The sequence below is a fragment of the Anolis sagrei genome, chromosome 3, assembly GCF_037176765.1.
Source record: "Anolis sagrei isolate rAnoSag1 chromosome 3, rAnoSag1.mat, whole genome shotgun sequence".
NCBI classification, from domain to species: domain Eukaryota; kingdom Metazoa; phylum Chordata; class Lepidosauria; order Squamata; family Dactyloidae; genus Anolis; species Anolis sagrei.
In genome coordinates, this window is record NC_090023.1 from 249,378,110 (window position 1) to 249,401,983 (window position 23,874).

The following is a 23,874-nucleotide window of genomic DNA, read 5'->3' on the forward strand; positions in this document are numbered from 1 at the left end:
ACTGGGATGCAGATGCATCCCAAGAGGCACTAGCCCCTTCAAATTAGCATGGCTCCTTGGGCTGGAATGTTGGCATCCTATTTGCAGGCTGTGGTGATGTGCTTGACTGGTGCCATCATCAAATGCCCGGAGTTGATCTTCAGCAGCTGGGCACACATGTTTTCTGGCATGTGCGGTTCATGCATGAAGGGCACCATCTGTCCAGAAACACTGCACACTTAAAGGCAGAACTGGTGTCAGTAGTAAGGGTAGCATATCTGTGCAGGGCAAGAGAGGAAGAAGGTGGCACTAGCACCTTGCCACCCTCATCTGCACCAGGGACCCCAAGTAGCACTGCCAGTGGGGAGGCACCTGTCCCCATGGCTGGCAGACAGCAGCATCAGGTTCTTTGCCAGGGCCTTGGCAAAGATGGTTGGGCCTGAGTATGCCCAGCCACCCAGGGCAGACTCGGCTGAGGTTTTTATCAACCAGTACCTGGAGAGCCAGTGGTGGGTCAGTCATGCAACCTGTTGGCCAACTGGGCATCCTGGATCCAGATGTGGCAGGATCTCATGATAGTTGCCAGGAACACATTAGCTGTCCACCGACAGGCATGCCAAGTGAGAGGGTGTTCGGCATGGCTGGAAATATTGTCACCCCTCACCAGACCACAGTGGGCCCTGCCTCAGTTGAACAGCTGGTGTTCTTCAAGGCCAATCCCCACCTCCTGGGCTTCCCAAAGCTAGACCTCCAGCTAAACTGTGAATGGCAGGGACTCACTGCACTGCTGCAGCAAACGTCTCACTCCACCAATGAGGTTGGCTGGCCTCCTCTTTTATTCCCCCCCCCCCCAGCTTTAAAAAAAACACTACCCTTTCCCTGAACTACCTTTCAACTCTGACAAGTACCACCTAAACTATCTCTCAATTGACATACCAGTGAGCCCTCTATTCCCACACCCAGATCTGCAAGATCCCACTTACTACTTATCTGACTGATTCCACTGACAGGACCAGCATTTCACTTTACAATTATGCTTATTGCTGTCTTATGAGTCTCGTTGATATGGAAGTGATTTAGATTAATCACATGTGCTTAAATTGAAAAAAACACCTTAAAATCAGTTGAAAGACTGATTGTTCTAAAACTTGGTAGGGTTGCTGCCCTACTCATGTTGTCTCACTATGCCACAATTTAGGGGAATATTTAATTTTTTAATAAACAATTCCCAAAACATTCTGAAACTTGGCAGGCTTAAAGTCACAAAGGTTGCCTACATGTGTGCTAAGTTTCATCCTGACAGAGAAATGAGGATCAGAATTTTCTCCATTGCCACTAATGAAACTAATCTTATCAAAGCAATTATGAAGCATCTGAGATTTGGTTACAAAACGAAATGGGACCCTCTGAATCTTTACAAAAATGAATTGGGGGCCATCCAAATATCTGAAACGAATTACTAATCGAATTTCATCTGCTTCACACACCTCTAAAAGTAATTATCCACCTGTACCCTTTAGTACTAAATACTAAATGTTTCACATTTATTTGTTATATCTTGCTGCATTCAAACAAATATATTAGCAGCCATGTACCTATCAGTGTTGTTTAATCACTCCTAAACCTGAGCAAACATGTATATCTAAAACGTATAGCTGTATAATTAGTCAGCGAAAGATTTAATATTTCAGAAATATTACTTTGGATGTTTAATTTTCACTGGTTCCTTGCAGACCTAAATAAGAATCCATGTGAATTATTTTCTAAACAAACTCTGATAGATGATCAGTCATATCCCTCGGTGTTATCTCAGGTTAACACTTTAAGTTCATCCAAGATGAAATGATAATATCAGCTCAATCCAGGACCATTTTTCAAAGAAAAAAATCTAGTTGTAATAAAGAGATTGGTGATGAGGTGCCTTGAAAATGAGTAGACATGCAGTAAAAATATATTTAATTTGGGAGATTGAGAGGTGGGAAGATAACTGATTTCTGCCTACACACTTCTGCCATTGCCATGTATAACTAAGACTTGAAATAGTTTAGAAATTGAAGAAACTAAACACAGAACGCCTGAAATGAAGGAACCACCTACACCATTTGTGCATTTGTTCTATTAATAGTGTGCCACACATTAGCTGTGAAACCCTGGAATAAATTTCAGGAGAACATGAAGAGATGAGCTCTGGTCTTTTTCTTGTCCATTTATGTATGCTAATTAGGAAATACCAGAAAAAGAATATGATAGGTTCTTTTTAAAGGTCTCACTGATGCATGCAAGAAAATTAGAATAGATGAAGTAAGTAGTTTTAACAAACTTGGAAGCATTACTTTTTCAGATGACAATTCACAGAGTTACATTTTTGCCAAGTGCTGCTCCTCTGGTAGGAAAATATCTTAACCTTTGAATAATTTTGTGAGAATATTGTGGAGAAGATAAAAATGTTTGATATTTGTATTGACATGGGGGAAATGGCCAGATCCTTGTACTGAATGGCTTGAAGTGAAGGGCACCATAGTAGTACAGTTTGTTAGCAGATTGTTTGCATGTTTTAAGTTTTGCATTTCAGGTAGGTGTGCAACGGGCATATACTAAAGCACAAGTGAGAAGAAAGGGCACTAGTCATCCTATCTATCCTTGCATCCAGTCATCATGGTGATGGCAAGAATGAAGGAAGCCATGTGTTGGGGCTGTCAGGGACCATCTTAGCCAATCTTCATTGTGGCACAAGATGAAATTTGGTGTTTGAACCTGTCAGTATCGGAATATATGAGGTTATTTATATATATACCATGTTTCTTTTCATAGTAGACGCAGTTAAGCATAGCATAATGTTTTCATAGAGATATAGTTTCTGTCTGAAGTAGGCTTGGTTGATCTGGTTCGGAAGTTTCTAAAATCGGAATGAATTCGTATTTAAATGACTTCTAAAACAATTTCGAGCCATGCTGGAATAGTGTGAGGAGTAATAACGAATTGAAACAATTTACCCATTTTTTGGAATTATTTCCGTATGTCTGGTCAAGGTTTACAATCTCGCAGTTTCCCTGGCCCCGCTGGCAACAAGCGGCGATGCGGAAGGGTGAGGTGGGTGTGGCCACGCCCAGCTCTTCCTGAAGGCCATGCCCCCAGTGCCTGCCATCCATTTCCCCTGCCTGCCATCCATCGCCCTTTGCAGCCACACAGAGAAGGGAAACTGCAAGATTTTAAAAGTAATCTTGCAGTTTCACTTCTCTGTGTGACTACAAAGGGCGATGGATGGCAGGGGAATGAGGTGGGCATAGCCATGCCCAGCTCTTCCCCTGCCTACCATCCATCGCCCAGCTCTTCTTGACGGCCACTGGGGGAAACCGCATCGCCACTTGTCGCTAGGGAGGCCAGGGAAACTGCAACCTTTTAAACTAACAGGGGAGGGCACCTTCCATTAACGAAGTAAACAAAGTTATTCAGATTTTTCCAATCTTTTTTTCAAGAAAATTTTAAAAATAATTTTGAAATCGAAATGACAGCACCCTATATATGAAACGAGTTTAGAACCATTTTTTTTCTTGATCAACCAAGCCTAGTCTGAAGTCATGAGTGAGAACAACAATACTCAGTCATGGAACAATCAGCAGCCCTGAATCAATACTTATTCCTCCAAAAATCTTAAGTTGGTTAGTTGTAAGATTTCTTTAGCATTCCAGTTTTCATTTCCTAATGTAGTTAATTATTCCTCAAATAATGTTAAAGATTTATTTGTAGATGTTCTTATGAATTAGACCTCTGGATGGACATTCAGCATATTCTTATCTTAGGACATTGATTCTGCTCTAAGGACCTCATCACATGAGGAATTTTTAGCATCTTAGGATGCTTCTGCCCCAATTGAGGGATGGATGAGCACATAGCCACATTTTTAATCTACCCACAACTGGCAATGAATGTCATTTCTGGGAAATTTCTAGGTCCTCCAGAGGGGGGGGGGGGTTCTTATGCTATGCTTCTGCCATGGAATTATACTTACCCTGTTTTAACTTCTGTTGGAAGTCATTAGTTTCATAGGATTTGAAGTTGTGGGAGTTGTTTTACAAGGTCTTTAGTCTTCTCTATTCCAGAGTGCTGGTGGCTCATCACACTACAAATCCAATTCCAGTTGCAGTGTGAGTATTAGCACTGCCCCACCACTGTTCTTATCAATGGCCAGCTACAGACTAAGGGCCCTTCCAGACTGGGTATCAGTATCACAGGCTGTACTCTACTTTTTTATGTACCTTAACTTCCAACAGAGTCTCCCCAGGTGCCTGCCATTTCACCATACTTGCTAGCTAAATGGCACTGGTGTGTGTGTGTGAGAGAGAGAGAGAGAGAAAGAGAGAGAGAGAGAGAGAGAGAAGATCCTAAGAGTCTGCCTCAACTTTGATATCTTTAGGGGACATCTGTTTTTTCCACCCCGGAACAATGGCTTCAAACTACAAGAGAGGAGATTCCATCTGAACATTAGGAAGAACTTCCTGACTGTGAGAGCCGTTCAGCAGTGGAACTCTCTGCCCCGGAGTGTGGTGGAGGCTCCTTCTTTGGAAGCTTTTAAGCAGAGGCTGGATGGCCATTTGTCAGGGGTGATTTGAATGCAATATTCCTGCTTCTTGGCAGGGGGTTGGACTGGATGGCCCATGAGGTCTCTTCCAACTCTTTGATTCTATGATTCTATGTTTGTTAGGCATGAAATAAAATAATTTTAGAAAATATTTTCTTGATGTCTTTCCCAGGCTCTAGATCTCACTGGACTGTCCCCTCTCTGTGGTTTTTCCACCAAAACCCAATGCCTTTTATGTAGACAGATATTTGGCAGTTAAGCAGGGTTGTTATAAAAAGGGCTTTTAATGTTGCTATGTTTTGCAATTAAAAACAAAACAGAAACTGATTTGTTTCATGACTGCATTAAAATTGTTGTTCTCATAAACTATTCTGTTTTATTGTTTTAATCAATACTTGTTGTTTCACTTTATTGCTAGCTTTGCTGAGTCCCATTTTACAGGGGGAAAGGTAAGATAAAAATCTAAGTAACAAATATGACAGGAAAAAATGAAACTGGTGTAGTAGAATCCTATTTGTTACTTTCCCCCAGCTGCTATAATACAGATATGCAATGTTGTACATGGTGAATGAAAGAAAAGGTATCGGACATTGGGAGAGGAAGTTGTCTCTGACATGTCTCTTTGGGATTATTGCCTCCTTCCATTGGAATATATGGGACCCACTTTGTTCTCATGCACTTCCTGACTATTTATAAACTGCAGTGTAGGATAGCCAGTTGTTATAGTGGCTGAGCAGAAGTTTTTCAACTTTTACCCATACCCAAAGATGGGTGAGAATGGAGCTGCAAGATCAATGTTAATGCTCAGAGCTTTTTGTTGTTCATTCGTTCAGTGGTTTCCAACTCTTCGTGACCTCATAGATCATCCCACACCAGAGCTCCCTGTCAGCCATCACCACCCCCAGCTCCTTCAAGTTCAAGACAGTCACTTCAAGGCAACTATCTATTCATCTTGCCCTTGGTTGCCCCATCTTCCTTTCTCCTTCCATTTTCCCCAGCATCATTGTCTTCTCTAAGCTTTCCTGTCTTCTCATTATGTGGCCAAAATACTTCATCTTTGCTTCTAATATCCTTCTCTCCAATGAGCAGTCTGGCTTTATTTCCTGAAGTATAGACTGGTTGGATCTTCTCATGGTCCAAGGCACTCTCAGAACTTTCCTCCAACACCACAGTTCAAAAGCATCCATCTTCCTTCGGTCAACCTTCCCTATGGTCCAGCTCTCACATCCGTAGGTTTCTACGGGGAATACCATTGCTTTTACTATGAGAATCTTCGTTGTCAGTGTGATGTCTCTACTCTTCACTCTTTTACCAAGATTGGTCATTGTTCTCCTTCCAAGAAGTAAGTGACTTCCAATTTCCTGGCTGCAGTCTGCATCTGCAGTAATCTTTCAATGCCAGTTTGCCAGTTTGGAGGCTCAGAGCTTAGATCTCCTTCATTGAGGTATAAGGGAGGCAAACTGGCATTGAAAGAGGTTTGCATGATGTGGTGTGAATCCCACTGCTGATCTCTCTCCTTCCCAAGATTAAGCTGTCCCTCACTATTGAAAGGTAAAACCAATCCCACAATGTTCTCATCACCTGCATTCTGTGGTGAGGCCATTCTACATTTCTCCTAGTATTTCTCCTAGAATTCCTTTCAGAAGCAGAAACTCAATGAAAAATTAGGACCAATAGAGATGTAGCACAAAAGGGGGCAAAATGATGAAGAGAGAATTAAAACAAAAACAACTGGTGCCAAGCAGCAATCCATAAAGTTATAAAGTTTTTAAAATGAGTGGTATGGAAATGGCTCAGGAGATAAAAGACCAATGAGCCCTGTTTGCTCTGTTTCTACAGGGAGGAAGTAATGCCACTTCTCAATTTTGTCTCTGATTCAGCATGGTGGAGTATTGTGTGAGTGTTTACCTGGTCTAGGAAGCCTTTTGTTAGAATTATTATAATGGTCCTACTTTCTGTTGTCTCATTTCTGTCTCTTTCTGTTCTGTAATTTTGGATCCAAAAGCAACCAAGGTAGAATTAAAGCTAGTTTATACAAGTACATTATGCAACCTTTAAAGCTGTAGGGACACAATTCTTCACTAATTCATTGAAGGAAACAATAAGTAAATTTCTAACTTTCTTCCTGCTGAAAGAAAACCTTTGAAAACCACTGAGTTTTGGAAGCCTGTTCAAAGTTCAAGACTTCTGTGTCAAATTCTCACATGGTTGTGTGTGTGTGTGTGTTTGCTTGTTTGTTTTTACTGAAGAAAACTGCATTTTTCATGCAGGAAAGTGCATTCTATGCAAAAGAAACATGTTTTTCCCCTTCCCACACATAATGAATCCCCAAATTACAGCAGTTTTCTGTTTAGGAAATAATATTTCTAAGTGTAATATTTTTCCCCACATAATATTTTATTTTCTGTGTATGCAATCATATGTGTGTTCGGTACATTAAAAGTCCTGACCTATGAAGATTCCCATTAATCCAGGATTCCCTCACTTGTGTTTCTTGATACTCTGACACATTATCTTAACATTTTTTTGAATATTTTCATCTCTAGCAATTTGCTTAATATTGAGCCTTTGTAGGGAAAGTAACTTGGTGTATCTTAGATCTTGAAAACTAGTTCCCTTTCACTAGTTTGTCATTACATTTTTCAGTTGTAAAGATATACTTGTCTTTATGACCTTGTTTTCTCTTTCTATTTTTAATTTACATTCAGCCTCTAGCTGATGGATTCTGTCACATAGTTTTATGTTCTCTTCCATGTCTAAGACTTCCACCCTTATCTGTCTTTTGTCCAGGATAAATGTTCTGAATCTTTCTGTTCAGACAAGTTTTCTCTCTCCATATTTCAACATCACTCAGTTCCTGTTGAGTAGGCTTTAAATCCAGCTTTGTTTACAAAGGAAGGACTTCCATTCCATTTTATCCTTCCCACCTCCTTCAAAACACATGCACAATTTGGCTCACTTGATTTTACAGATGCTTTTGACTAAAGTGATATTATTGTTGCTGTTGTTGCTGTTATTGTTATGCTTATTCATACCCCACTTTTTTGTTTCCCTTTTATTTTTAAAGTAAATGCCATCCTTTTTAACTAATATAAATAATATACAAAATAATAGTCCAATTTATTTGGGTTTTCCCCTCTACCTGGAAAACAGCTGCAAATTACTTCTTGTGCGATGCTAGTGTTCATGCACAAAATTAAGCCTCCCTGTCTTCCTTTGGCAGTTTCAATGAAAATCAACTGCATGCATGCCTTTTAATTTTTTTTTCCAAAAAGCCACCAATTTCAATGCTACAGGACTAAGATGGCATCATAGCTACAGTGGCGTTTCTTTCAATTCCTCAGAATCTCCTGTTTTTTCTAATCTTTTGAGATGCACAAATGAAGAGGAGTATCAACAACAGTCTGATAAGTTTATGATAAGTTATCATAAGTGGAGCTTTGAATCTAACCAGCAACATTATTAGTAATCAACTCTTAAGAGCAAAAGAGGTGGGAGTAAGAAAACTAAACTAACTCACTTCAACTTTCTGAGAAATGGGAAGCAGATACAAACATAGGCCTAAAATCACTGTACAGCAAAAAATATTTCTACTACCAGTAGTTGTTTGTGATTAGTCCTCCCTGCTGATGTTTATTTATTTATTTACCTGATTTATACTCCACCTTTATCTACACCAAAGGGGACTCAAGGCAGCTTACATATAGGGAACTATTCAATGCCTTAAAGCACATACAATTCCAATAACACTAAAATGAAAATTAAATTAAAATTAATACATATTAAGCATTTAAAACATTTTAAAACATTACATTAAATATAGATCACACCATCCATAGTTGTAGTCCAAAGACATTCTGTAGTCATTGCACATATTCCAAATCTGTTATTGCACTGCACTATTATCTGAAAGCCTGATCCCAAAGTCAAGTTTTTACTTTCTTTCTGAAGGCTAGGAAAGAGGAGACTGGTCTAATATCACTGGGGAGGTAGTTCCCTAGCCAAGAGGCCACCACTAAGAAAGCCCTGTCCCTCGTCTCCACCAGTCATGCTTGTGAGGAAGGTAGGACTGAGAGCAGGGCCTTCCCAGATGATCTTAATCTCTGAGGTAGTTCATAGGAGGAGATACAGTACGTTCAGACAGGTAAGATGTTCTCAGTTTCATGGTGGCTTTGGAGTCAAAAGTTTTTGGTTGCTGTGAGCTTTATCCTAAAGATGTGGAAGAGTAAGAGGAAGGAAAAGAAGCAAGATGTAAGGAACAACCAAGCAAGCCTGATCCTGAAGTTCGGTGGATACTTACAACTTCAAACAAAGTCGACATAAAGTTTGCTGGTTTAGTGAAATCATTCATTCATTCATTCATTCATTCATTCATTCAAAGACTGGATATTCCTGCTACAATTAAAGGAGCAATATAACCCAGATTATCACATCAGATAATCCAGATTATCTGATTTGAACTGGATAATTTTTGTCTACACTGCGATATAATCCAGTTCAAAGTAGATAATCTGGTTTTTATATGGTGGGAAGGTAACGGCGCTCCATGCAGTCATGCCGGCCACATGACCTTGGAGGTGTCTCTGGACAACGCCGGCTCTTCAGATTAGAAATGGAGATTTGCACCAACCCCCAGAGTCAGACATGACTGGACCTTTACTTTTACCTATGGCAGTGTAGAAGAGCTAAATTAAAGTTAGAAGACCTCTAATCTGGATGGTGTGGTATATATGTGGAGGAACAAACAATTTTAGCATCCTAATCTGGACTAGTGTGCTTGTGTTCATGTCAAAGCAAAAATAAATAAACCTGGAGTGCCATAGCTGTTGGTTACTGGTTTAAAGTAATGTTTATGCTGGTACATAGAAAAAGGGAAGAACCCAGATAAGCTCCAGTAATGGAGTGACTGGATCAGCAACTTTTACAAAGTTTGGAGCTAAATGGCAGTAGTAGTTGGAAGGGTGTGGTTGCAAAATGTGGCTGCGAAATGATCTATGTTCACCTAATCTATGCATTGAGATAAAAATAAGGGTAATCAGAAGAAATTATCCTTGTTTTATCTCTGCCTTCCTTTCTGGGATGAAACATAGGGCGCATCCACACTGAGTGGAAAATGAGCACCCTCATGCTTTTTCCCTGGGGTCTTCCTCGTTGTGGGCACTGTGTGGATTGGGTCCGGGGATAACATTCTTCTGGTCCCAATCCACATAGCTGTCCTGAAATTTTTGGGCTCCTAGGGCCCGGAAAATCCAAAACAGACCTCACCCCCTCCCAAAACCACTTTAAAAAGCCTTTATAAGGAAAAAACATACCTGGCCAGCATTTCCCTACTGCCAGCCATCTCATGGCATGTAGAAGTGATATGCCAGGAAAAAGAGGGGAGAAGGAAAATCACTCCTGCCCCCCTTCTCCTGGCACATCATTTCTACACATAAGGAGAGGGCCAGTAGGATAATGCCAACCAGGTAAAGATTTTTTTTTTTTTACCTTTTAAGGCTTTTCTGCGGAGGAGGGTTGTTGGTGTCTGAGTGCCCTCCTGGAAGGTCCGGCAGGGCATGTGGAAAGCGCAGGGTTTTTTTTAGCAGTGTGAGAACAGAAGTTTGGTCTGATCCAGGTATTTTAAACCCGGGTAGGAACCAGATTTTTCCCCTGTCTGGAACCACCCATAGATTACTTCAGATAATCCCTAGCCAGAAGAATCGCCATGAATGGAAAAATGCCTTTATGCTAATTGGAGGCAATGCAAGAGAACAACCCTGACACTGATTTGAACAAGACAACAAAATATTTGAATTCTGCCTAAAATTAAGGAATTGTTATTAGACCGCATAATTTCACTTTACCTCAAAGGAGCCTAAAAGAGGTAAATGATAAGACTATTCAAGAGACAAAAATAGGGTGATAGAGAAAGAAATGATTGTTAATTATTCCTTGAATCAAATGGATTCAAGATCTCATTCCACCCATCACAAACCCATTGGCATGTGGCCTTTACTACAGATGGATCTGTCTTCCTAAGCGTGCCCAGCTGCAAATGTCTGTACCACAGGTACTTGAGTTTGTAGCTATGAGACATCCAAAGGCAGATGGGCTTATTGGCCTTTCGGTTGCTTTTCACTGGCACTGTGAAGACGGAAGCATGGTGATAAAAATAGATGTGATATCCTGCTTTGCACGTGTGTCTCTCCCTTCTCTCTCTCTCTCTCTCTCTCTCTCTCTCTCTCTCTCTTACTTTTCCTTTTCCCTCCCTCTCATTCTGTCTGCATGGTGTGAAGTGTGGCATGCAGACAAAAGAAGCTCTGAAATGAACAGCCACTGTCAGTACATGAGCTAATTTGCAAAAGCCATTTTTAGTTAACCAACAAAAAGTACAGCTATTACATGACAAGTTGGAGCAGACAGGCTTCTTTTTACATGAGATGTATAGAATATTTTAGAATGAGTTTTAGCCTCCTCCTCCTCCTCTTCCCTCTTGATCCATTTTGTGTGTCACTCTTGCAGTAGATTGTGGTTATCTGCACATCTTTCAATCACCAATCAATAAGATAATGATTATATTACTTGTCATGCCATTAAGGTACAATTCTAAAATTTGAATTATTGGCTTTTTTCTTTCAGATTTTTCTTCTATGGCCCTGAGAAAATAATTGTGCCTATTCTGGGCTTCTGATGTTAGACAGGGAATCAAGAATTCATACAGGTCAAGAGATGAAGCTATAGATCTACAATTCCATGGAATCCACAGATAGTATGTTGTTTAAAACAAGTGCTGGTAAGTGAGGCCGTGTATACAAGATGCAGAAATGACATTTGTATATTTTTGCTTATGTTCCAATTAGATGATGGGTTTCTGCTGCTCCTGGGGCAAAATAATGATTTTTGGAGGGCAAGCAAACTCTGGTCTGTCTCTGGTCAAGTTAACCCCCCCCCCCTGCACACACACACAATTCTTCATCATGCTTTCTTATTCTGACTTTGCATGCAGAATTGGGTTATTTTTACAGACTTAAAGCATGTGAAAGTGTTTTTAAAACCTCAATATCATCATTGTATTATGTGTGCTTTTGAAGTTAAAAGCTGAAATGAAGTCTTCTGATGATCTTGTGTGCAGGTAGGATGAAAAGGACTGCTGTCACTGACATTTCATGTTATTTATAGCCCACTCTATCTCCCTGGGAGAGATAGGGTGGGTTATTACTAAAGTATTATTATTATTATTATTATTATTAATAATAATAATAATTAGGTTCTTCTGGGTTTTTCCGGGCTATAGAGCCATGTTCTAGAGGCATTTCTCCTGACGTTGTTATTATTGTTGTTGTTGTTGTTGTTGTTGTTATTTGGAACACAACAAAATTGTGTTATTTGGAACACAGCAGACACTCTGCTGGCTGTTGAATTGGATCACACTTTGGACACTTCCCAAGTGTCAAGGACTGTGTGATGTACCGGCGAATAATGCGTGCAGATCCCAGTAAGGTGGCCTTCTGCAGCTGGCAGATGATAATTTTGTCAGTGCCGATTGTGTTTAAGTGCAAGCCAAGGTCTTTAGGCACTGCACCCAGTGTGCCGATCACCACTGGGACCACCTTGACTGGCTTCTGCCAGAGTCTTTACAGTTCGATCTTTAAATCCTCATATCGTGTCAGCTTTTCCAGTTGTTTCTCTGCAATCCTGCTGTCACCTGGGACTGCGACATCGACAATCCATACTTTGTATTTTAACACAATTGTGAGGTCAGGAGTATTATGCTCCAAAACTCTGTCAGTCTGAATCCGAAAGTCCCCGAGGAGTTTGGCATATTTATTCTCTGTAACTCTTTCTGGCTTTTGATACCACCAGTTCTTTATTGCAGGCAGATGGTATTTGAGGCACAAGTTCCAATGAATCATCTGAGCAATGGTGTTATGCCTCTGCTTGTAGTCTGTCTGTGTGATCTTTTTGCAGCAGCTGAGGATGTGATTTATTTTGTCATCTGCTTCCTTGCAGAGTCTACATTTGTGATCTGTTGTTGACATTTCAATTCTGGCTTTGATGGCATTGGTTCGAATGGCTTGTTCTTGGGCTGCCAGAATCAGGCCCTTCATTTCCTTTTCAAAGTTCCATTTGTGATCCACAGCCACATTTTTTTCTTTGTCAATTTGGCTCTCAATTTTTCCAGGAACAGTCCATGGAGAGCTTTCTTCCGCCAGTTTTCTCTTCTGCTCTGGATTGTGTTTATTATTATTATTATTATTATTATTATTATTATTATTATTACAATATGAGTCCACAGCAACAAAATCACTCTGCTGGCTGTTGTATTGGATCATACGTCTGACAGTTCCCAAGTGTCTAGGACTGTGATGTATTGGCAAAAAAAAAAAAATACTCATACCTTTTCTTTTCCTCAGTTAGAAATGGTGTCTCAGCACTCCAATTTTAAAAGATCATTACCATTATTTTGTGCTAACATTCATGTTTTCATGTTTAGTACAAAAACCAGTGACCTAAATATTTTTGATAGTCTCAATTAAAATAGACTCACTAAGTCAACAAACAAATAATGAATCAACAAATACATAATGCCTGCAATTCAATGGGACTTTTGAACTCTACCTGGGACTAACTAGGTTTCCAGCTAGTGCTTTTTGTGAAAAGTGGCATATCAGTGTAATTGTGGAGTATGTGGGGTTTTTTTTGTTAATGCAGAGGTAGGAATTCAACTTCTTTTTATTCATTGACATCCAAACTGCTCAAAACTCACAGGACTCATGATGTCCCCTCAAACATGATAATTTGATGGTGGGATTAGGGTGGAGCACAGAGAAGTAGCAATATCTCTAATAGCTGATGTTGCATTTCTCTGCAAAACAATATGATTTTTTTCAGTGACATCATTTTTTTTCTCAGGGTTCCAAAATGTATGAACTCCATTCTTCATTTCTGTATATGAGTATGACAGAAATTGAAGGTTGACATCCCTAAACCACAATGGTGTGGACAATTGTTGGTGTACAGTAATCCATTACGTTCATTCACCATTTGATGGGACAAAAATGGCAGATGAAATCTGTCTTCTTATCACCAGAGTGTGTACCTTCTTATCACAAGAGTGTGTACCACATCGATATCTTCACGGTCATCCCTGAAGGTATTGATGTGGACCCACAAAGACATCCAGCAGAACTCAACTCTTTGATACTGAATGCTATCTAATGGGAATTTAAGTCAAAACAATTAACTAACAACTATTCAACTAAAAGTCTGGATCCCACCCAAATTATGTCACAACTAGATCAGATTCCAATAAAATTATATAACTATAACATTGTCTCTTGTTTGAATCAGTTTGCTCTTTGTAGCTTCCTTTGTTTCATTTTTCTATGATCCATTTAAAATAAAAAAAATATTCTGCTTCTACAAAACTTAGATGTACAAGAAACAAAAATCACTAGATGAAATCAATGAGGCAGAGGTGCATGATATTTTGTTTTCTAAAATGCTCCCTGATGCATGGAAAGGTAGAACTACACAATATACGCAGATCAACAACACTTACACATCAGCATCTCAGCTGAATGGATTTATGTTGAATTTTATTGTGGTTATTTGTTGCTGTTCTTTTTGTTCACAGCCTATCATTTTATGAAGTCTCTTTTCTACATGAGATTGCCTATAACCTTTGTAGAGTGTCATTCTCAAAATAAACTCCCTTATACCTTTTAGCTTAAGGGAAAAATAGAAATAAAAGTACACAGGGTACTGAAGTAGTAATATGAGGGATGCAATTTCCCTGCCAACAAGCATTGGTAAAATGCCTAGAGGATTTAAATTTGGCATCCGCTCCCATTGATGTAATGTTTGATCCAGGCAAGAGATCTGATAGAATGAATAGACTGTGAGATTTAAAAGTCAACTCCAAATATGTAATCAGAGATGCCACATTCCCTGCAGGAATAAAGCCACAAAGGTTTCCATAGAAATCACTAGTATATTCTGAAAGAGTGTTGGCATGGATTATGGATGCCGTGGCATTCAAATCTTACATTTTTTTTAAGCCTCAGGAAAGCCATATTTAATATAACCTAGAACAGGAAGAGGAAATGTGTGGACCTCTAGATGTTTTTCCTTTCTATCCTGACAATGACTTTTAGAAGCTGAAGTCTGAAAATATGTAAAGGACTGTGTGGGGTATAACTACAAGGAAAGCTATATGAGGGCCTTATTCCCCAAATGCACATTTTATTTTCTCTTTTTGAAATATAATTTAACTCCTCACATTTCTATCTTTATAATAATTTAGAATTTTAATTGAACATTTAGACATACAGTTTAGGCAACCAAAGAAAGGGGCCAGATGAACATACCAAGGGAATGTAAAAATAGGAAATAGAAGAGTTCTTGAGCTGCAGAGTCTTACTCTCTGCAAGGCTAAGAAATGGAAGGAATCAGGATTCTTATTAGAGAGCAATGTTGCATGCCTGGCTATATGTTTATCACCCTGAGCTAGCCTATGTCTATCTAGGACCACTCTCAATCACTGTGTATGGAAGTCATCCCCTGAATTTTGGGATATTATTCCCTTGCATTACTGTATCATGGCCTATTGTGTGACAACTTGTCCTTTTCATATTTCATTTTTTTTTGTTTATTTCACGAGGTCTTTTCATCTTAGATAGAAAGTTATTTTTGAATTTTGATAAATGCTTCAAAATATGCCCTGACCATATTAAATAATGGCATCTATCCCCAGCCTGGAGAGGAGCATTTGTGTCTTTGTGAAATGTATGTATTAAAGATGAGGAGTGCCTAAGAGCAACAACCCCAATTCACCACTAAAATGATTGAATACACAGAATTTCAACATAGTTTTAAACCTGGATGAATAAATAACTCAGCTATGGTCTTCCCAAATTGAATTTTAAAAGCTTTAAATGTGGTAGGGATTATTTACATAGGCAACTGAATGGAAGACAGGGGGGTTAGAAAAACACCCAGCATTACTTTGAAACTCTGACACAACTAAGGACCTCATCAATACCCAGTTGTGTTTCAGCTGCAATCATAGGCGAAATGGAAGGTGTATGTGGCGCCTCACGGTGACCTGGTGCACCTTCCCTCCTTTCCCCATTACATGGGGCATCAGGACAAGGTGCATTAGCATCCTGTAACTCCCCCCATCAGACATGGGGAAAAGGCCAAAACAACAGAAAGCTCTGTTGGAGTTACCCAAAGGACAATTTACCTTGCGTTGTTGGTGAGAAAGCATCTTGCAACACTTCCTGGCCACTTCAGACATGAAAGGGGCTGGGGCACAGCCTGCTTCATGTGACACCACCCGACAGGCTTCACACCTGAAGAGGATCAAGGGGCCAAAAGCCTTTTGTGTGATAAAATGATAGATTATGTCCTGTCACCTTCAGACTGTAATCCTTTGCACATTTATTTGGGAGTAAATCTTACAGGAAGTATTAAAAACTACTGCTGAGCAGGCAGATCTAGGATTATGCTCTTAGTCCCCAAATGCTACAGTGATACTATAAATGGTCTATAAAACAGGGAGATAGCAAGAACAAATAAACTGATGGCTGCAAATTAGGAATATTGAACAAAACAACTGGTAATAAATATATGGACCCGTAATCTACATTGCCTCTCCTGGCATAGCAGTGTCCCACAAATTTATGGAATTGTGATTCAGTCATACTTTCATTATTGGCAAAATGAACTTACTTCCCTCAATACAGCTTTTGTCCAGTAAAGAAGGGTGTGGGGAGTGGTAATAATTTCACAGTTGTGACAAGCACATTATCACACCAAGGCTTTAAAGGGAGCACCCACACATTTCTGCCACCTGCAGAATTCTGAGAAATGTAGTTTGGGAATGCAAAGACCTCTGCAGCTGAGAATTCAAAATGCTACATCATAATCTACATTTCCCAGAATTCTGCAGGCAGCCTGCTTTAAAGTCCTGGTGAGATAACAGTCATTTAAAGATACACAAATATTTTCATATGAAAGTGGAGGAAGAATTTACTCTTGAGGACAATCACATTTCACTCATTTATGAAAATATTTATATCTCACACAAAATCATGACATTCCAGAGTAGCGTACAAGTAAAATTTATTTAATCAGAATCCCTTTTGCAAGTTTTGCACAAATCTCTTAACCTATGTTTCTCTGACATCTCAATTATGATATCAGAGGTGGAGTGGTATTCTTCAGATATACTGAGAAAGGGAGTTGAATCAAAGGAACAGCAGCTTTTCAGGATCCTAATAGTTCTCCCCAGCAGCACATCTTCATTACCATATACCTTCCCTCACCCATGCAGCCAAGAGGTGAACTATATCAGATTTTTATCAGACCCCACCCCCCTTAAAACTAACAGATTGATTTTAAGGATCCTTAAAAAGTCGAGAAATGTGCAAAATTATTACTGTTTGACTATTGGCACAAGCCCAGTGGGGCCTTGGGATCTTTGATCTTTCCAATATTGCTCTACAAGTTATTTTGTGTGTCCTGAAGCTTCAAAGGGTAAGAAATGAGTTATAATATTTTTGTCATATAAATAGCAATAGACAAGGAAGACCTGTATATTTGTGATGTGTCACTGAACTTGCATAACATGTTTTATTGCTGGATATGCTCCATTATTTATTTCTGTATATTTCTTGATCTTTGACAATACAGGCATTCCGGAAAGGCTGAAAGTTTTAATTAGAGACTTGAACAGCTTTCCCTCTTACTAGTGTACTCATTAAATTGATTTTTCCAGTCCATCATGTAATTGTTCCAGCGAAGGATTCCTGCTTTCCACTCTTGTTCTGCTTCATCAATTGTTTCTGTAAAACATGAAATGGGTGGCATTAATCTAAATTTAAATCTCTTTGTATATTAATTGAAAAATAATTCTGATTACCAATGCCATTTTTTCTCTAAATAAACAGCACACTTTTGCCCTCCCTCTTGTCACCTGATTTATTGCAAATTCAAAGGGTATTGTTTTATCTTTAGATCATTGGATAACCAGTTAAAATGGGAGCAGAGGGACTCTTTATTTTCAGGCCAATATTCAACATCATATTGGAAGTGTGTTTACAGCTTTTACGTTTGACATTTGCTAAGTAGCTTAGGGCGCATGAGAAAAAGGCAATTAATTAGTCAACTGGGGTACAAATATAGACTTCGAACTAGAGGATGCAATGAAGTGCACTAATTTTTATTTCTGGGAGTTATCAATCAATCAATCAGTCAGTCATAAAATCAGTTGCAGACAAATACACCAAATGTAGTAACAGGTTTCCCAGAAGGGGAAAAAAGCCCAAAGGATTGAAAGGAGACTGATGACTTATTTGCTCAGTACAGAATCATGAAAGATGACAAGAGTTGCAAGAAATAATCTATTTACCAACAACAATAGTAAGCCATCCTGCAATTTTATTATGGAAATACAATAATTTAGCCTATTTTACCTTAGCTAAGATCTAAACAAGGAAGCAGCAACATAGTTGCCATAAAAGCCTCACTCCACAAGCTGTCATTTGTATGGACAACCATTCTAAGCATGTAAAATAAGCCTGAAAAACCCACAGCAACCCATATGAAGTAACTTTTTACTGAGGCAAAAAAATATTCACACAATTCAGAGGATAGAAGCTAACTTTTTTAACCTCCTCCATGTAGGTACACCATGATGGTGATAGAGTTTCATAGAATCATAGAATAATATAGTTGGAAGAGACCACATGGGCCATCTAGTCCAACCCCTTGTCATGCAGGAAAAGCACAACCAATTTTCCATGACAGATAGCCATCCACCCTCTGTCTCTTGGATGATCTTCATCTTGAGCTAGGATCCAATGGTATTGGTTGTCATGCAGCTTCTATATGTCCAAGTGGTTGAATGTTTCCAAAATTTGTGTTAGGAGACATCCACAATGCACAAGTGGTTCTCAATTCCCTGTTTAGGCCAAGCATCTATAAATTGAGATGACCATTGGTTGGTGCAGAGGGTAATACTGGATGCATCCAGGCAGGTCTCTAGATTCCAGAACAGCCAATGCTGTTCTAGCAACAACTTAGCACATCTTCAGTGAACAGAAGATTCAGTGCAGGCATGCTGGCAGGGTTTATTGCTCCCCAGTGGTATACTAGATTGTAACCTTAATGTTGAGTGCATGTCAAGGAGCTGGATTGGATTGCCCTCATGGTCTCTTCCAACTCTATGATTCTATTTATAATATCCTATCACCTTTGTTTTTAGATTAATGGCTAAATATTCTCCCTTTTTTCCATAGCTCTCCAAATAGAAATATGAAAAATATGAAGTGAAAAAATTCATTTAGAACTTGTGAAACTGTAAATTGTGTATGCAATTAAGATACGCTGTAATTTTTATAATTATGATTAATGACTTTATTCATACCCCACCTTTCTCGCCATTGGAACTCAGGCTGGCTAACAATCCCACATGTCAATTTTTAAAAAAATGAAACACAAAAGTTAAAAACAAATAAATAGTACAGTGTGGTAAAAACAGATTAAAATATAATAAATACATTTAAAATAGACTTTAAAACTCACAGTCTCTCTCACCCTCCCCCCTCACTCCATCTCATCTGCAAACTCCCCAAAGCCTGACCCTTATCCTTCCCCAAATGCCTGCGGCAGAAGTAGGTCTTAACATGCATGTGGAAGGCCAGCAGGGATGGGCCCATCCTGATCTCTTTCTCTCTAATTTGGTTATTTGTCTGAAATTTCAACTGGTGTTTTTTCTTCAGATTGCACTTTTTCATGTTTCATTACTTCATTTAAAAAAGCTTTAGCAGCAACAGCCTTTGGAATCACTTATTTTTGACTCGGCTGTATACTAAAAGATGCCACTGCACTACAATCTCCCTACTTGAGCTAGCAGTGGTGGTCTCAGGCCTGGCATTGGAGTCCCAGTGGCTTTTAATGCTGGGGAACTTCAATGTCCATGCAGAGTCCACCCTTTCGGGAGCGGCTCAGGACTTCATGGCTGCCATGGCAACTATGGGGCTGTTCCAACTAGTATCTGGCCCTACCCACTGTGCTGGACAAACATTGGATTTGGTTTTCTGCCAGGGATGGGAGAATGGTGGCGGTGTGGAGGAGATTTCTATTGCCCCATTGCCATGTACCAACCATCATCTGATCAGGTTTAGGCTTTCTGCACCTCCCAACCTCTGCAAGGGTGGTGGACCCATTAGGATGGTCTGCCCCAGGAGACTTATGGATCCAGACGGATTCTTGACGGCTCTTGGGGAATTTCCCATCACCTCGGCAGGTGATTCTGTCGATGCTCTGGTCTCTCTTAGGAATAGGGAGTTGACTAGGGCAATAGACACGATTGCTCCAGAGCGCCCCATCTTATGTAGCCGAGCTAAACCATCTCCCTGATTCAACGAGGAGCTGGTAGCGATGAAGCGAACAAAGAGGAGGCTAGAGAGCGTGTGGTGGAAAAAGCCTAGCAAGTCAAACCGAACACAGCTATGCTTTTATCTAAGGGTGTATGCTGTGGCAATAGAAGTCGCAAGTAATTTTTTCTATTTGGCTAATATTGCATCTGCAAGGAACCGTCCGGTGGAGCTGTTTCAAGTAGTCAGAGGGCTGTTGAACCCCACCTCTCAGGACGGGTCCCCTGACGATTCGGCAGCCTGCTGTGAAGCATTTGCTCAGTTCGTTGCGGAAAAAGTTGCTTTGATCCGTTCAGGGTTTGACGGCAGTCTCTGAGGATGTAACACAAGCACCTGCTCTTCCAGTTTTGATGGATTTGTTTCAATCTGTTCAGTTCGAGGATGTGGACAAGATTCTTGGAGAGGCGAGACCTACCACATGCATCCTAGACCCCTGCCCATCCTGGCTTGTAAAGGAAGCCAGAGAGGGTTTGGCAGAGTGGGTAAAGGTAGTGGTTAATGCCTCCCTTCGGGGGGGGGGGGGGGGCAACATTCCAGCCAGCTTAAAACAAGCTGTCTTAAAACCACTGTTGAAAAAACCATCACTGGACCCCCCTCAATTCGTCAACTATCGACCAGTTTCCAATCTCCCCTATTTGAGCAAAAGCCTGGAACGTGTGGTGGCCTCGCAACTCCAGGAATTCTTGGTAGACACAGATTATCTGGATCCGGTGCAGTTGGGCTTTAGGCCGGGACATGGTACTGAGACAGCCTTGGTCACCTTAGTTGATGATCTTTGCCAGGAGCTCGACAGGAGGAGTGTGTCCCTGTTGGTTCTGCTGGACTTCTCATCGGCCTTCGATACTGTCAACCACGGTATCCTTCTGAGACGCTTCGCAGGAATGGGTCTTGTAGGTACTGCTTTACAATGTTTCCCGTCTTTCTTCGAGGGTCGCTCCCAGAAGGTGTTGTTAGGGGACTCCTGCTCGGCCCCACAGCCATTGTACTGTGGGGTCCTGCAGGGCTCAGTACTGTCCCCTATGTTATTCAACATATACATGATGATGTTGGGGGAGATCATCCGGAGTTTCGGGGTATGGTGTCACCTGTACATAGATGATGTCCAACTCTGTCACTCCTTCCCACCTACTACTAAGGAGGCTGTTCAAGTCCTGAACCAGTGCTTGGCTGCTGTAACGGATTGGATGAGGGCGAACAAATTGAAACTAAATCTAGACAAAGCAGAAGTACTCCTGGTCAGTTGTAAGGCCGAACAGGGTATAGGGTTACAGCCTGTGCTTGATGGGGTTACACTCCCCCTGAAGGCACAGGTTCACAGCTTGGGAGTGATCCTGGACTCATAGCTGAGCCTGAAACCCCTGAATCAATTGGATTTACTTATGCATTGACTTCCCATATTATTATTTTTTTGAATTAATGTGTTTATACTGATAAAAATAACAATTGAATTAAGGCCATGTAGAGTAGGAATGCATGACAAATTGGTTGCTGTGATGAACTGAACTGGTTAGATTTCAATTCTCAGACTAATGTAAATGCTTCATGCAAATCATTTGCTTTCAGCTGAAGAAGCATCTCATTTCAATTTATTTTTAACCAGAATTTATTCAGTAAACTTTTTCTAGCATTGAAAATCTATTCAATGAAAATTTTCAAACAGGAAAAGAATCCATTTCTAATTATTAACACAATTATTAACAGCAAAACTGGAAAGATTTAAGTAGAATATATTAAAATGACATAGGCTGGAAATAAAAGTCTGCATTCCTTCCTAATTGGAAAGTACATAGGTCTGATAATATATGAATGCACAATGTATGTACATGTTTTCTGAATGATTTCAGTCCTTTGCCCCATGATGGAAAATCTGGCTTATTGTGTTATGCAATAGCTGATCTATTGTTACTGGTTATGTCGCAGAACACTTGATCATATGCAACACATTTGCTTATTAGCATCAACTTCAGACAGTCGGTGTCATTAGTCATATTTTTTTTCCCTGAGAAATGTTGTTGTTGTTGTTCATTCGTTCAGTCGTCTCCGACTCTTCGTGACCTCATGGACCAGCCCACGCCAGAGCTCCCTGTCGGCCGTTACCACCCCCAGCTCCTTCAAGGTCAGTCCAGTCACTTCAAGGATGCCATCCATCCATCTTGCCCTTGGTCGGCCCCTCTTCCTTTTGCCTTCCACTTTCCCCAGCATAATTGTCTTCTCTAGGCTTTCCTGTCTCCTCATGATGTGGCCAAAGTACTTCAACTTTGTCTCTAGTATCTTTCCCTCCAGTGAGCAGTCGGGCTTTGCCTAATAACAATTAAAAAGAATGTTTCACCAGCTTCATGATATTTCTGCTTCTTTCCTGAAAGTGATTTGAATTCACATGTATTTTGAGGCTGTTTTCTGTTTGTTTAGTTTGAGGTTTTTTATATTTATCCCCACACTGCCCTTACATATGATAGGATGACATGAAGTGAGAAATGATAAAGTTTCTCAAACATCAACTCAGGTCAATGCATCAAAGGAAGAATATCACATTGTTTTCCCCTTGGGAAGTGTTACAAAGAGAATTATTTCAAGAAGCGACCAAACCCAACTTTGGGGGATCTGCTATTCTGACAATCCAGATCATAACTTAAACAATGTGACAAATGCCATTTCATTGAATACTACACAAGAGAACTGAACCATGAACAGGTGAAATATGCTGCATAAAAAAGGTCCCAGCAACCCCAAATAGGCACTAGGAATCATCCTTATCTAACATCCTGGAGAACTGCTGCCTGTCATTTAAGCTGGCTTTGATGTAATATTTTTAGAGTGAGAATAATAAAATGCCTGGAACAGGATGGAGAAAAGTGTATTCTTTCTTTTGCTTATAGCATTCCTCACCATTGGCTATGCTAGGTGGGTTTGCTGGGAACTGCAGTCTAACAAAATTTTGAGGTCCACATTGTTTCCACCCCAGTTTAACCTACACCAGGGCATTGTCCTGAAAAATTGACACTTTACATGCCATTTTGAGCTCCTTGAAGAAAGAGAGTCAAATAAGAAGAGCAGCAGCCACAATTGCAGTAATGGAAGGAAGAGATTGAATCAAGGCTCAACTGTATAACATAGCTTCACTAAATTAGAGTTCCATTTGTTATAAGTAATTTTATATCCCATTCAGTCAGTGTATTATTTTAAGCATGCTGAAGCTCTGATCAAACTCTACATTTCTCATTCCTCATCTCTGAATTACTGGATATGTGAAACCATGTATATTGGTTCCCAGAAATATTATTTATTGATTATTTATTTGTATACCCCCCCTTCTCCACCCCAAAGGGCACTCAGGGTGGTTCAAGTGCTGGCAACAATTCAATGCTATCAATAAAAAAGGTATAAAACATCATAATTGATCCTCCCTTGATAAAACATTAAACATTATTAAACACAACACATACAATAACATCACATATCACACAAAGACACAGGATGTACTGTAATCCCCATTAATTGCAATAGTATTTTTGGTTCCATGGTCCTGTTTCCTTCCATGCTCCATCACGGTCATACAACTTAATCCAAAACAAAAATCACAAGAAACAGATCTACTGAAAGATATTAGCCATGACAGTACAAGCAATTCTATGGCTAGATTTTTTTTTCATTCAGTAAATACACGCATGGAAGAAGACGAGGCATTTTAAATGTGCTCCCTTTGTTTAATCTCTGTTTTATGTATTTTAATATGTATTTTATAGAAATACATTCTAATATTTATCTTTTAGAGAAATACATTTTAATATGTGTATTTGTGACATTTTACAATGTTTTTTTAAATTAATTTTTATTGGTAACACATATAGAGATTTTACCATATAATAAAAACAGAAGTTTGGTTATATAAAA

General features: G+C 39.8%; 1 protein-coding gene across 1 annotated transcript in view; it reads right to left on the minus strand.

The window, feature by feature from the left end:
• Nucleotides 1–16,650: 16,650 nt before the first annotated feature.
• The window catches only part of BCHE (butyrylcholinesterase), a 55,529-nt gene continuing 48,305 nt past the window's right edge, over nt 16,651–23,874 (minus strand). Inside the window, exon 4 of the mRNA XM_060767578.2 lies at nt 16,651–17,388. Within this exon, the coding sequence (XP_060623561.2) occupies nt 17,264–17,388 (125 nt within the window). The 3' untranslated portion in view covers nt 16,651–17,263. The remainder of the gene's footprint in view (nt 17,389–23,874) is intronic.